Source organism: Periplaneta americana, chromosome 1 (genome assembly GCF_040183065.1).
Source record: "Periplaneta americana isolate PAMFEO1 chromosome 1, P.americana_PAMFEO1_priV1, whole genome shotgun sequence".
Taxonomy (NCBI): Eukaryota; Metazoa; Arthropoda; class Insecta; order Blattodea; family Blattidae; genus Periplaneta; species Periplaneta americana.
The window spans coordinates 178,867,513-178,884,411 of NC_091117.1; the positions used below are offsets into that span (position 1 = coordinate 178,867,513).

The 16,899-nt window shown below is 35.2% G+C and overlaps 1 protein-coding gene across 1 annotated transcript in view; it reads left to right on the forward strand.

Annotated features, from left to right (window-relative positions):
• Positions 1-16,899, forward strand: part of TrpA1 (Transient receptor potential cation channel A1) — a 172,131-nt gene that overhangs the window by 106,123 nt on the left and 49,109 nt on the right. The window contains exons 2-5 of the mRNA XM_069833209.1: positions 11,526-11,682; positions 14,288-14,378; positions 15,243-15,438; positions 16,341-16,550. Coding sequence (XP_069689310.1) covers positions 11,526-11,682; positions 14,288-14,378; positions 15,243-15,438; positions 16,341-16,550 — 654 coding nt within the window. The remainder of the gene's footprint in view (positions 1-11,525; positions 11,683-14,287; positions 14,379-15,242; positions 15,439-16,340; positions 16,551-16,899) is intronic.

Genomic DNA, 16,899 nt, shown 5'->3' on the forward strand with positions numbered 1-16,899 from the left:
ATTCTCTATATGAAAGCTATTATGCCCCTAAAATTTTGACATACATTTTAGTTACATCCTGCATAAGCGGTTTATTAACGGGTGTGTGTATTTCTTGTTTACATGGTTTAGTTTTTTGAAGAGAGGTTTCGTTTATATTTCAGTAGAAACTATTTTTTTCCTGGTTCATTTGGGTAGAGCGAAGATTTGGCGGAAGGTTCTTCTCTCTGGAATTTTCATTGGGTCGTGTCTACACAGTGTAACTATAGGTACAATATATAGGAATAAATTAATGAACAATATATAGGAATAAATTAATCACCCGAAAGAACATGAAAATATGCTTTTTTAACTGTATGTAATTAATGTATAAAAATATGCAGGATGATTAACAAAGATCGTGCAATACTCTAGGATCTGATTCCTGACATCATTCTGAAGAAATAATATATAATGTCCTAATTTGAATAGTTTGGATTAAATCATGGCTCTGACATCCGTAACACAGATTCTTGTAAAAACAAAGGAATTGCTATATTAAACTCACATTAAACGTACATTTATGTATAGCTCTAAACTTGTTCAATGTTCACCATGTTAAGACTAAGAACGTGACGACGTCGCGCCATTCCTTCGCTCGGGAGCGGAGAAGATCGACTTTCATTACGTGCTTTGGCAGCTGATAGCAGCGACACAGAGTCTCGTGACATCAAGGTCAGGGAAAGAGATAACGAAATTCCGGTAACAGCACTGTGTTTGATCTATGGTTAAATAAGGAGCTCTCTTCCTGAGTTCGTGTGTATTCGCAAAGATACCATTTCAGTTTTTCATTATCCAGCACGCTGATATGATTTATGTGTATGACTTTTGTGACCGGAATACATCAAATGCTGTGAACGTATATTGAAGATTTCCTAATCGTAGAACGTCATCGCCTGGTGTTTTCGTTCGAACGTTTCATTCACTGAGGGATACTGGTTCAGTCCCAGTGCTGCGTTGATTTTAATGTGTAAATTTTGTAATGAGCGAGTATATTGGAAGAAACGAGACACAGTGTCTAAACATTGTTTCAAAAATAAAGAGTATGCGGCCTTAAGGGGTTAGGTACAGCCTACAGCAGTAAAATTTTAGAAATATTCAACATTTTTTTCCTCCATTACCATGTCTTGTAGAATAATAAAAATTGGTATGTGTAAAACACTGTCCTTCTGCTATATTAAAATAATATTTTTACGATTAAAAAAATATTTATATATATATATATATATTTTTTTTCAAAATTCGAAACGGTGGCAGTTCACTGTGTAGTGATGAAGCGTTTCCCTCAAAACTCATAAACTTGTTAACTTTACCATGCTCTCTCTCTCTTATTTTATTTCTGAAACTCATGTTTATAATATCATGCTCTTTCAACTACATTCCTTAATAAATAATATATTTTTTATTTTGTGTTAGAAGAAAATATTGATATTTAATCATTTTTAAAATGAATTTACTTTTTATCAGACAATCTATCAAAGGTAGAGAAGTGATTTTGCTTCATATTGTAGATATGACAAGCATAAATACACACACAAAATTTCATCACAGAATGTTGGATAGTTTTTAGTTATGAGGGAAACGCTTCATCACTGCATAGTGAACTACCACTATTTTGAATTTTGAAAAAATATATATAAATAATTTTTTTAATCATAAAAATATTTTTTCATATAGCAGAAGGACAGTGTTTTACACATACTAATTTTGATTATTGTACACGATAAAGCAGTGGAGGAAAAAAATGTTGAATATTTCCACAATTTTACTGCTGCAAGCTGTACCTAACCCCTTAAAGAAAAACGTATAGCTCTTAAAGACAAGCATCAATTAATCCTTTTTTATTATTATTTTGATGCTTAATATGTAATTTAGCGTTATTTTTTACATAAAAATCCCTTTCAAATTTATACAAAATATTGCGATATCATTACAACTAATTAGCGATAAAATATAATATATAGCGTGAAATATAATATTTTATCACGATTTCTTTTCGAAATTAATGCGAAATTCTGTGGTCTCCGCATAAGGTAACCGATCTGTATTAAATAGTATGTAGTATGCAAAAGACAAGTGTCAATGACCGGGTTTGGAAGTAGGATTGATTTCTTAATCTCCTTTGGATTGCATGTTTTTCCAATTATAGCTTACAGCTTGTAAAAAGAGTGGATGTTATGTTCACAAGTTAAATATGTCTAAACGGTACATCGAATGTTTGAAACAGTAATTAAATACAAATGTTTAATACATTTCGCTTTTTTCGCCGAAATAATTATTTTATTTCGCCCTAAAACACATCTAATGCGAAAATTTGCGATAAAAGTATTGCATTTTCGCTATTGTTATAGACGTATTCGCAAGAAAAACAACTTTCTTTTTAATAAGCGATTTGTCGCTTTTATCGCTAATGGGAAAATCTGTGATCTCTAATTATGGTCATATAGCATAGTAGCCCGACAGATGTTGAGCACAGATAACATTTCAAGTGTCTGGATAAAACATTAATATGTATCTCTACCCAGAGCTCTTTGATGCAACACATGACCGATGTACGTCAACGATATTGAAGGTAATGGAATAATGTTGTAGAATCCTCTACAAAGACTCGATAGTTGAAAATAATGCTACTTATCTAGCATAAATCAGTATCCAATCAAATTCACAGAAGAAAGAGCTACCCAACATAAAATGAATAAACATTCATGTCTACTGTATTCCTGGAATTCAATTTACGACTTGAAACAGATAAAAGTTGTCAGAATTATTAGCCCCATGTACACAAACAAATTTATTTGCCTCCTACATTTTTATCGGATAATTTGAAGATGTATTCCAAATTTAATTCTTCTAATTAAAACTAAATTATCTGTCTATTGCCTTATCTGTCCGTGCATCTATCTGTCTGTCTCTGTCCGTCTGAACACATCTATCTGTCTCATCTACTAGTCGAATTTTGTCAAATCTATAATTTCTTTTCGCTCTAAAAATGTACGGTTTCGTGAGGAGTATTTTCGTAAAAAAATTATCTCAATATCTTAGTTATAAGTACACTATTATATAATTTAGTAGAAGTTGTGTTAACGTACGAGTTATGTATAAACAAAACTTTAAAAATAATTTATGATACCTAAAAAAAAAAAAAAAAAGAAAATTTTTACGTTTTCAACGACAGTACTTGTAGCGTCTGAAAATAAGACTACTTAGGTTAAATGAATTATGGTTGAGGTTAAATCATTACTATAAACTAAAAGCAATAAAGGGCCTAAAATTAACCCCTAGGGAACTCCATGTTTAATATTTCTAAATTCTGAGTGAGTAAGTTTGTGAGTATTTGGTGTATTTATTTGTACTTTTTGTTTTCTGTTTTGATACGTCAGATGCAAACCAACCTAAGGTCTCCTCTTTGATATCATAAAACTTAAAATTAATTATAGTAAACCCTATATGAAGTATTGTAGGAAACAGGACTCACAAGTACAAACTAAATATTATTATTATTATTATTATTATTATTATTATTATTATTATTATTATTATTATTATTGTACTTTAAAATTACTAGAATGATCTGGTATTACAGTAAAGTTTCATAAAAATGTTAAATGTTACCTTTTATTTAACGACGCTCGCAACTGCCGAGGTTATATCAGCGTCGCCGATGTGCCGGAATTTTGTCCCGCAGGAGTTCTTCTTGTACATGCCAGTAAATCTACTGACATGAGCCATTTAAACACACTTAAATGCCATCGACCTGGCCCGGGACCGAACCCGCAACCTCGGGCATAGAAGGCCAGCTGCGCCAACCAGGCCGACTAAAGTTTTATATCCTGCTAATGCACAGTAGAAACCAAAATTTAGACGCTTGAAACGGAAGAAAGGATATGTAACTTATATACTCATGTGGAAATAAATAATGCCATTTGAAGCATTCAAGTTTCCTACATGACTAAAGGTAATCTTACAATACACCAACCAACGATTTCAGTGTTATGCATTGCACGTTTAAAAATACCTACTGTTTGTTTCTGAGCAGACTGAAGCGCCTACAGCATCACGTTTAGACTTTACGCAACACAAAGTTGGCAGAGAAGTTGCCGTGTAATGTGGCGCTTTGATAACTTGCTACATTACCATGCGGCACTGACCTAGACGCCTAGAGGATAATAACACTCCAATTTTATGGTGCACTATGGTCTCCATCTAATGTGTCAAACCCATCATAGAACGGAAGACAATTGGCCATATTGGTACTAGATATCTGTCAAAACAAAAACGAGAAGAGTTGATTGATAACCCTGCTGTTACCAGCAACAACCAAGTCATAGTTCGCATTTTAGATAACGTAATAACTTTGTTTAATTTTACAAGGGCTTTGAAAATGGTTTTATTATAATAAAACTTTGGTTTTGTAACCACTCTACGCTCTACACTTTACTGCAGACATTGTTCCATGTCTCTCGAGACTTGGATTTGAATTGAACATTTCTATAACATGCCAGGAATTTTCATGGAGGAATGTTTATTTATATCAGGTAGCTCTTGTTTTATTGCATGAAGAAATAAGAATATGTGTGTTGTTTATGTGTAGTCAACTGTCCGAAGACAAATCTGAACCTCACATGTGATGCCAAGAAAGCACCACTTATAAGGCAACTAGGCCAGGAGATAATGGGGTATGGAGACCAGTTCTTTTCCCCCTCCATTGCATATATCGTCGACTAGTCACATATTACACTAGTCAGATTTCAGATGTATACAAACAATTGTTCTTCCTCTGACACATATCGTCAAGTGAGATGTATTGCCTGATAATAGATGTACATATCAGTCAGAACCTCAATCGGAGGATAAATAAGAATATAATTTGTACAATATAACGTCGTAAATTTTATTTTCTCGTGATCAGGAGCTTTAGTGGCTCGGAAGATAGATTACAGATTTCAGCCAAACATCTGGGAAAAAATATTATAACTGGATTTTGTCTACATTCTCTGTTAAGAAAGCTAAAAACATGCATCTTACAGAGTTCTTTGATGACTTATTCAGGATACATAGGACACTAATTATGTCACAAACTTACGTCTGCTTTATACATTCAGTTAATGTATGTTCAATTGATGGACAAACTACGTAAGCCTACTTAGAAAAAAGTAGTTGCAAAAAAATTCCACCTATTAAAACCTGTGGCTTGCGCGCTTGTCGAGCTTTCGTGCTGAATTCATGAACATGTTTTCTACTCGCCTATACTTGGAATAATTTAAAGTCTACTCAGTGGGAATATCACTTTTGTTTAATAGAAAATGCATTAATATCAGGGGAATGCATATGTAATGAAACACCAATATTCAATTTCATGAATAGAAACTCCACATATAACTATAAATTGTACCACCTGTCAGTGATGGTCTTTCTTGTCTGATTGGATTACACATTGATTGAGATAATGCCAATGTAATCTGAGGCTTAATTATATCTGGATTATAATCCCAAACTCTTTGTTCTATAAAGAGATTTAATTTTTGCTCATATAATTGAAGTTTTATGTTTCACATTTTTGTTTAATTCCCGATATATTTGTTTAAAATCAGATTAACTGACAGTTTTAATAACATACAGGTAAACACATCGCAGCTAATGAATTTTAAATACAACAGATCTATAATAAATGCATTTTCCACACTTTTATGTTCTAATGAATTGTTAAACGCCATATAAACCATAATAATCATAGTTACTATAACTGTACTATAATAACAGATACTATAATAATAATAATAATAATAATAATAATAATAATAATAATAATCCGTGGCGCTACAGCCCGTGAAGGGCCTAGACTGACCAGCCGGCTGCTGGCCTCACGCCCACATGCAGAGGTGAACGATCATCCAACCAGAATGGAGGTATAGTGTGATTAGCACGATGATCCCCCCAGCCGTTATAGCTGGTATTCGCAACCGGATTTCGCTACCTATCGTAGCTCCCCAAGTGCATCACGATGCTGGGTGGGCACCGGTCCCAAACACTGGCCGAAATTTCATGAGAAAATTCCTTCCCCCATGAGGACTCAAACCAGCGCTCATTCCGTAACGCGAGTCCTAGGCGGGATACCTTAGACCGCGACGCCACGGCGCGGGACAACAGATACTATATTCGGTTCATTTTTTCGAATATGGCGAATAATTGATAATTGTAAGTAACACAACTAAAGCTACAAAATTATGCTAATAATCTCCCCACACTAAAACATATGTTATGATTTTTTTAGGACAAGCTCCATAAAATCACATGTGTGGAGATCATAGATTTTCGCATTAGCGATAAAACCGACAAGTCGTTGATTATAAAGAAAGTTTTTTTCTTTACGAATACACCTGTAACAATAGCAAAAATGGCAATATTTTTATCGCGAATTTTCGCGGTAGATGTGTTTTAGAGAAAAATTAATTATTCGGCGAAAGAAGGCGAAATTGGTTAAACATTTTAATTTTATTATTATTATTATTATTATTATTATTATTATTATTATTATTATTATTATTATTATTATTATTATTATTTTACATTTTATGCACCGTTTAACCCGCAATGACCCAGGCCTGATTACTGTTAACATTGGTAAATACTCAGGTGTAGTCACACAAAGCACACGAGAACTTAGAACGCGTATAAATTTGAAAGTTAACTCTGAACTAGAATACCAGTGTAACTGATTGAGAACAATGAACATATACGTTAGTCTCACAGCTGTGTGGCTTAATTAGTTTCATGGGTTAAACATTTTTATTAACTTGTGAACATAATATCCAATCTTCTTACAAGCTGAAAGCTAGACCTGAAAAAAAAAAAAACACATTAGAAAGGAGATTAAGAGATTATCTCTACTGCCAAAGCTGGTCATTGACACTTGAAAAAGGCAAAAAAAGGTAGCTTCCTGTCCATCTGAAAGATGCCCTTTTTTTTTTGCTGGTGTTATACAAAATAGTAAGACCAAAGCCTTTTTCCAATATTCAGTTGTGAAGATGGGTCGAACGCAGTGGCGGCCCCTGCATATTTCTTAAGAGGAGGAAAGAAGTTAACAGCTCAAAATGACATCTTCTTGAGAGAAACATGCTACAAATTAGCCTACATGCATACATGTAAGACCAGGTAGTGTTAGGGTTGGCCTTCCCTTTTGTAAACTGAGTTTCCTAAATTGTCCAAAATATAATATGTTTTCACTTCCATTCATTGTTGGATAATTGCACAAATTAACAATTAGAAGGAAATTCACAACCTCGCAACATTTTTCACACACATTACAGCATCACACGTGTTGGAAGAGACCAGCTACTAGCACGTAATCGGAACCGTTTTACGGAAATGGGAATGATAAATAATCTGTTAGGAAAGCGAGAACACTGCATCCACCCACGTGGTCTGTGTTGCTACATGTACATTTTACAAGTTCAGTATCACATGCTTTTGAAGAATGTCAGTTTTTGTAAAGTCATACTACCATTATTGTTCAAAGCTGCCGGTGGCCGATTAATTTTTTATGTTAAAATAATGTAGTTTGTAGTACCTTCAATTTCAAATGTATTTGTACAAAACTGACAACTTGGCTGTTGTCCTGTCTAGTAGACAATGACTGGAAGTGAATTTCAGGGGCCAAAAAGATCTGCGATGCTAACGTAGAACTACTTCCTCTTTGTTTTATATAAATCCAACCTCAATTTTCAGATACCCAGTTTCAAATCATGAATAGTAGCTTATATAAAGTGCAGTGAATAATATTTTAAGAAAGTTTATATGCTGTCTTTCATAGCTTTGCGTTAAAACTGTTTTTATTGTGTCTCCTCCTAGATGTGTTACAGTCTGGTTGAATGCAGCATCGTTAGATGGCAGCGGTAGCGAGCTTGCTGCAAGATCAGTCGGTTTCAATTTCCCGCCCATGCGCTGATTCAGAGGAGGATCTCCTCCCTATCCTTTCATTTATTTGCTTTAAAACTCTGCTTCTTTCTCTGGCCGCTAGCGCGCTGTTGTCTATGTGTGTTAACTACAGTAAAGGAGGAATGGATTGACTTTCCTCCACACAATCTCGCATCCTTCTCACAGTTTTCTAGCAGCACATGAGTGCGCGTCGTTTAAAACTCGATCAACCGAGGTTTTCTTATAGCTGTGAACATAAAAATTATCGAATCTTCCTCGAATTTCAAGGCATACATTTCATTTGGTGTTTACTTTCAAAAGAAGAAAAATGTGAGGAGGACGTTCCTCCCTTCCCTTCCCCGAGGAACCGCCACTGATCGAACGTCGACAGTTACAGTTCATTCAATTTGCTAGTGAGGGTCTTTATGCATCCGAAACTAACATTTTAGTGTGTAAATTTTGTAATATGCGGGTAGACTAGGAGAAACGAGACACAGTGTCTAAACATTGTTTAAAAAATAAAGAACATTTGAGTCTTAAAGGAAAAAGTGTAGCTCCTGAAAGACGAGCATCAGAAGAAAGCCAAACAAGAAAAAATGGAGTTTGTAATAGATATTACGAAAATGTTTTTGAGTGCAAATATTCCTATTGGAAAGGTGGATGATCCAGCAGTTAGAACATTATTAAACTGAAGTTTCGCACACAGCTATGACTACATGAATGAAAGCATTCGGCTCATTCAGCTGTATGATATACTGTATTTAGTTATAACGCTTTGTATCGACGTATGAACTCAAATCCAATTTGAGTTGAATTATATTAGAATTCGTGGTGATGTTGGTGGTGGTAGTAATAGTGGTAGTGATAATAGTATCAGTAATAATAGTAGTAACAACAGTAGCAGCAGCTGTAGTAGTTATACATCGTTAATGTCAATCAATTGAAAGCAAGTAGTCGCCATTGAAGGAATGAAAGCTGACCATTTTCATGTTATTCAATTATTTCAAACTTAGACGTGATTGCAGAATTGTACTGGGTGTTCATTTCAAAGTGTGTCATGACGTCACTGTTGTTGGGTCACCGATTTGAAGCGAGTTTCAGCGTATATGTTAGACAAGTTGCCTATTATTTAAGGCGTTCTTCAATCTGAACTTGAGAACGTGTACGGTATAACTTGAACGTCGTAGCAACAGATGGCGGTCTGTACCGTCTGTGTGCTACCATAACCTCTTTCGAACTGTGTTTTGCGCCGGCAAGTCGTACGCAGGGTATTTGTTATCATCGGTTGCGTACGGTAACATTCCACAACACAAATCAAATGCTCCGTGTCCATGTTGACCGTCGAAGTTAATGTCAACAAATACGTAAGTAATCGTCTTAACCCTCTCCACATATCCCGACAGTACGTATTTGCAAACAGTTCACATTCCTGCCACTACCGGCGTTACCGTACGTATCGGTACGTATCGGTACGTACTCTTCAGAATCAACGCCGTACTTGCTAGGCAACTTCTCTGGCTCATAGGTAATACAACTCTGCGGAAGTGTAGGAAGACTGAATTCTCTAGGCTCATCGGCTAGCCACATGACGACATACAGCGAACCATGACACACTTTGAACTGAACACCCAGTAGTTTTCAATTAACTCGATAAGGATACAAATTTAAAAATACACAATTACAGTAACATAAACTTGATTGCAATTGCTCTACCTTGACAGAATCCACGCAAGCAAAATACTTAGGTGTTGCCATTGATCAACATTTAAGATGGAATAAACATGTATAACATATTTATGTAATAGGTTACGGAAAACAATTCACAACTTTGTAACCCTTCGTGCATATATGCCTATCTATGTTCTTCGTGTTGTTTATCTAGCCTTGTTTCAATCAGTCATTCAATACGGAATAATAGGATGGGGTGGAATGACAAAGACTATCCTAACTCCATTAATATTACTACAAAAACGTATCATCAAAATTTGTCTGCATAAACCACTTGATTATCCGACACAATTTATTTATTCTGAATTCCAAGTACTAAAAATTGAGCAAATATATAAACATACAGTACTAATTTATTTTCACAAAAACCGAATGAATTTTATAACTGAAAAACATAATATACATAACACCAGAAGAAATGTCCCAACTCTTTTGGCAGAACCTATATGCCACACTACAGCTGGATTAAGACACTGTAGGAACTATGGACCAAGACTATACAATTCAGTATTGAAAAATAATCCAGACCTGAGCAATTTACACATTCTTAAGTTTAAAAATAAATTGAAAATGTTTGTATGATATTTGATAAATTTTATTATTATTTTAAGTGTTACTAGCATTATATGTTACTAATATTTATTGTATTTATCTGATGCATGTAACCTATGAGATAAAACATTGTAATAAATATAAGTAGATCATTTTCTTAATTAATAACAGTGTATATCTCCAATAAATGATTTATTAGCATCACCACAGATACACTTGATTGTACTTGTCACTATCTCTGTCACTAGAGAGTTCTCGAAATTTATATTTTCCCCGTTATTCACAAAATATTTTGATATGATACCTCTTGCACAAAAGGGGAGATCTATAACTGAAACTTGATTAATATATTTCAGTATTACTTGTATTTATCCTGGTAATAATGAACAGTTTGACTCGTAGACATTTTGTTTTTCAGCATTAACTTCCCATGATTGTATGAGAAGATTCGAAGGGAACGTCAGGATGTAGCAACTTTTCTGTTTATTTTCGAGTTCGTCATTTTTTCCTGGTTATTATATGCTTATTTAAGTTGTGTTAACTCTCGCTAAGTGGTTTTATATTTTATTTTATCCGTCTTAGTATTTATTTTATTATTGTAAATATTTTTGTTTTATGATGATGATGATGATGATGATGATTATTATTATTATTATTATTATTATTATTATTATTGTTACTATTATTTCTATCATCAACATTATCATTGATCTAGCTGTAAAATTTATGTAGGCTACTGGATTGTACCCGAGCACGAGCATATGCTCATTTCGGGTATCTATTCATATGTACTTACTTACTTACTTACTGGCTTGCCGCCCTCACATAAGCCCGCCATTGGTCCCTATCCTAAGCAAGATTAATCCAGTCTCTACCATCATATCCCACCTCACTCAGATCCATTTTAATATTATCTTCCCACCTACGTCTCGGCCTCCCCAAAGGTCTTTTTCCCTCCGGCCTCCAAACTAACACTCTATATACATTTCTGGATTCGCCCATACGCGCTACATGTCCTGCCCATCTCAAACGTCTGGATTTTATGTTCCTAATTATGTCAGGTGAAGAATGCAATGCAATGTATCATTTCAAATGTTAAATTGTGAATAAATTTGAATTTGAATTGATTTATGATCATCTTTCGGAGTTTAATGTATTATTATTATTATTATTATTATTATTATTATTATTATTATTATTATTATTATTGCTGCTGCTATTATTTTTAGAAAAGTTTCTCAACGCAGAAGACTGAAGGACCGATTTATTATGAAAGACATGCTAAGTAATATAATGACGTCAAATGATTTCAGGCTGCGGAGAGCGGTAATGTGGAGGATTTCGGCCGACTGTATCTCGCAGAGCCGGCACGCCTCGGTGTGAGGGACTCGCGTGGCAGAGCTGCGGCTCACCAGGCGGCCGCAAGGAACAAGCTCAACATCCTTCAGTTCATCGCTGCGCACGGAGGCGGTACGTCCAACATAGCAGAAATATTTGGGATAAAGGGTAAAATTAGGATTGCTGTTATAAACAGTGTTTTGTTGATTCTTACCTGATTTATCATGGATACCCTAAGAAGCAAGACAAATGTCTGGATGATCCCCTGAAGGAATGGAGCACCTATTCTCTATTTAAAATTAAATTCTTTTCAAAATTGAAGCGTTCATTTCTTGCTTTCAGCTGTCAGCACCTTGACCTCAATGGCAAGAATTGTCACTATTACGTCTATGTAACCAAAGCTTTCACCACTAACATTCAAAATAACTTGGCCAACGCCAGCACATCACAATTGTCATAATTACCACGACGTCATCAAAGTCATCCCAGTTAACATTTCGCCATAACTGTAATACGATCAAAACCGGCACAACGAAATATCACAGTCACTACCAATTACGAAAGCTGCCACCAGTAACATTTCACCACAGCTATTAGGCTACGTGACCATCAATAGTATATCACAATTAGACGGAGATATGCAATAATAGACCAAGCAACAATTTGAAAAAATTGAGATATTTTCACAAATCTGTTGTTTGCTAGATAATTTAACTCAGAAAAAATCAGGAATGCGATATCTGCACTCTTGTTGTCATTTATAAACAAAATTCATTTATTGCATGAAACTCATTTATTTATTTTACTTTTCAATATTGAATCAACTGATGATCTGTTATTAAAAATCGGTTAGTCTTTTTTTTTATTATTACTTGTGCTATTTTTCGTAATAGTACAGACGTGGACAAATTATTAGACTAAATTATTTTTATGTGCAACGAAGCTGTATTTATCGGCAGAAATAATGAACAAAAATATATTTTGCACAGAAATAATGAACAGAAAATTGAGTCTGCAGGTTACTAATATTTTGTGAACACGTTGATTTTGTCAGGGATGCTGGAAACCAAAGTTTGACACTTTCTTTGAATATCAGCATTATTTAGCCAGATATCATATAGTGATTAAATGAGTCCATGTTTTGTTGTAAGCCTCTTTTTGTTCACTTTCTTCTTCAGTATAGATCACAGATTTTCAATTTCGTTCATGTCCGGTCTTCTTGCAGGCCATGGGAGAACAGACTGTAGTATATATTCTGCAGTATATAATTAAAACACCAGCAGTACCAACATAGCCAAACAAAATATACTTAACCATTGAAAGAATATACCAGAAGATGTAAACAATCATATTTACAACAATAGAGACTCTGTGAATTATACTGATAGTTGATATGACGAATTATATTATTTTTCCAAGAAAAACGTCTTAGTCTAATAATTTGTCCACGACTATATTAGTGTTACAATATTTCTTGCATAAAATATTTAATAAATAACCGAATTTACTGCAATGGTGAATATCTCAAAAACATGTTTTTTTTTGGGGGGGGGGGGTTGGTCTCTTATTGCGTAACTCCGTCCAATTGTCATAACCAGCATTAACACACACCAAAACTATATCATGACGACCATCATCCCATCAGAATTGACGGTATTAGCAGGTAAAGGGGCTACGCTACAAATATTAATCCGTGTTGCCACAGTCCTAGAAGGCCCAGATCAACCAGCCGGCCGCTGGCCTCACGTCCACATGCTGTAGCAGAAGTGGACGATCATCCAACCGAAATGGAGGATTCGTGTGGTTAGCACGATGATCCCCCCAGCCGTTATAGCTTGCTTTCGCAACCGGATTTCACTAACTATCGTAGCTCCCAAAGAGCATCATGATGCTTGGTGGATATGGTCCCATACACTGGCCGAAATTTAATGAGAAAATTTCTTTCCACATGAGGACTCGAACCAGCGCGCATTCCGTAACGCGTGTCCTAGGCAGGATGCCTTAGACCACGACGCCACGGTACGGGACGTTACAAATATTACTATAACTTAGACAAATAATACTTTCATCCAGTAAAAAAGCAGACTTGCATGTACAACATACGTCTTTCATCCTCTTTGTATTTCTACATTCTATAAGACAAACTAAAATAAGGGGCTATATGAAAGAACACTACATACCACCTTCATTTACGAGTACTAAGAAAAATCTATTTTCATAAAAATGTTACATAACTCCCTCATCCACTAATGCCTTCAGTAGCCATAATTACCTCTATGTTACAAAATCTTTCACCACCAACACTGCACCATAACTGCCATCATTATACTCCACCACAACTATTACTACCACCACTACCGTCACCACCATTTTACCACCCCATTACAAATAACATCATTACTACTGATACCACCATAGCTACTAAGTTTTTTAGGACTTGTTCTATGTGGTATATGATTCAAATGAACTTCAGTTCTTCTTTGTAGTTTCTTGTCAATTTTTTTACTTGACACAATTGCATTTTAACTTTCCATTTCGAATGTTAAACAAATTAATTTGAATAAATTAAAGCTAGTTCTTCTTCAGTCTGTTTTCTTGATTAAGCTGATAAAACTATATGTATTACTCTGAAGTTCAGTTATAGATACCCCACGTCTTATTAACCTCATATGACATAAGAAGCACGTAATTGTATGTCTTGTTAATACTCATACGTGTTTTCATACCTGTTCTACAGATCTTAACATTCGAGACCATGTTGGCAATACACCTTTACACGTAGCTGTGGAGAATGAGTCTTTGGACGTAGTTGACTACCTATTACAGAGGTCAGTATGAAGTAGCATTTGTTAACCATTTTGTGTACCTCTTGTACCTTTTTACTTAGGCCTACTCTTACTCCTTTCTCCCTCATTGATGCATTGATTGATTAATTGGTTTTCCACATGACGTTCACTTATCTTTGGCTGGCAATGGTGCCTTGGCACTGGCAGTGTTTCTTATATCTCCGGTTAGCATTCGGGACTTGGCTTTGGTGGGACTTCTTTCCTTCCTCGGTTCGATGATTGGATGGGGGCTGTTGTGGCATGCGACGGTAGTCGCTGTCTATGCAGTTGTGGGGACTTTGCGGCTTTTGTTTATATGACAAAAGAACAAAAATTTTACGGAATGCGTATAATAAGAATCTTTCAGTGAGCATCACTTCATTAAGCAATCACTAATATTACTCAAGTAACAGTGCCATGGTGGTTTAGTGGCTAGAGCACTGGGCTTAAAATCCTGTGGATCCGAGTTCCATCCCCGGCATATCCCCAATTTATAACTTGTGTTGAGCAACCCCGTGGTTCAGGTAACACAGTGGTTTTCTGTGGGAGGTCCGGTCCCCCTGTGGCATCCCAACAAATCTCCATCATTTCATTGCGGGTGTAGCGTAGACAAGCCTCTATGGCACACCCTGAGCAATGACTCTGTTGGTAAATTGGTCTACATAACTAACTGGCTTTATATAAATGAATGACAAACAGACAAGTAGCCGCCATTATTAAAAAAAATAGATACTGAAGTGTAAATTCAACAAAGCAGCAGTTGTTTAGGCTAAATTTTCCACAAATAAGACACATCATTGTCATCATCCCATAAACTGTTTTGTAACGCAATGAATTAACAAAGGATATTTGTTAATGTTATTTCAGTGGCGTGGACACAAGCGTACTTAACGACAAGAAGCAGGCGCCAATCCATCTCGTGACAGAACTCAACAAGGTGGCGGTGCTGGAGGTGATGAGCAAATATAAAGACCGCATAGACATCCAACAGGGAGGAGAACACGGCCGCACTGCACTTCATATAGCTGCCATCTACGATCACGAGGAGTGTGCCCGCATACTTGTAATTGTTCAGTAATTTACCTGACCACAGAAAATTGAAATTTATTCCATTTTGAATCTTGCGTACACCACTTTTAACACTTGAATATAATTAATTGATGAACTAGTGGACTTACTCGTGTTAAATATATTTAACACGAGTAAGTCCACTAGTTCATCAATTAATGAAATTTATTATTTTTCAATGCATTTTTGAATTAGTAATTTTATACCAAACAGAGACAAAGGGTTAATAACAGGCGTCCAACAAAGGTTTATTCGGCAGTTCTTTGCCGTCGGCAGAGCTCTACGCCTTTTGGATGCTAGTTTATGTCTCAATAACTTACTTTATTATAAATAATAAAATAGTACTTACAATTACATCAGAAGATCAAAGTGTACATCATGTGCTCTTACATATGAGAAGATTGTGAGGAAACTGAATGAAGTTCATTTTGTAATCGATATCCTGTGTTGTCAAGTTTTTCTTTTTTAAAACAGGACAAGACCTATTTGTTATCTTTAAGAATGCCATGGGTTTACATTTTTTTACTAACTTAAAAATTGTTTGTGATAATTAGGACCAGAATTCGCATGCAAATTCATATTTTTTCCCAAAAACATTTTGATACATGTTTTGAACGTCTGTGATGACGAATATGCAAAGTTAACCCTGCATATTTTTGCATATTTTAGACGTTCCTGCATATAATAGATTATTATGCATATATTGTAGCATATTTTTAGAATTTTTATTGCATAAACCACCAAATTCTATTCTCTATGAATCATCAATTCAAACAGTACTGAAAAGAAAAGAAAATAAAACAAAACCTGTAAGTCTAGTACTAGTGAATACAGAGAACCAGCATCATAATAGCAATTGCTAAGCTAAACTATGTACGTCTGTTGATTACGTTACAGATCCGGGAATTTGGAGCGTGCCCTCGAAGACCTTGCAACAACGGCTACTATCCAATTCACGAAGCTGCGAAGAACGCATCGTCACGTACAATGGAAGTGTTCCTTCAGTGGGGAGAATCTCGTGGTTGTACCAGAGAAGAAATGATTTCTTTTTACGACTCGGAAGGCAATGTTCCTCTCCACTCAGCGGTTCATGGTGGAGACATAAAGGTAAGAACGTGTCAGTGAGTAATTTAAATATGGGTACCGTGCTGTGTTTCCTTTTTGTATGAAATGCTCAAATTTCTGTTAGCAACTTCTTACTTTCAAAGAATGAATAATAGGAAATACATAACCACGGAAAAGGTAGAAATTATTGAGGTTAAAGTGATACTGGTATCCAGTATAACAAAATGTTTATAGGCCTATAATTTCATCTGCTGTATTCGCATGCGATGAAAATGATAAGAAAGAACATTAAGAGTCATTCGTCTTTTTATTTTGTTTTCACTTTGGCATTTTGATGTTGCAAAATACTTATTCCGAAATTCTCATAGAAGTATATAGTACCCGTATATAT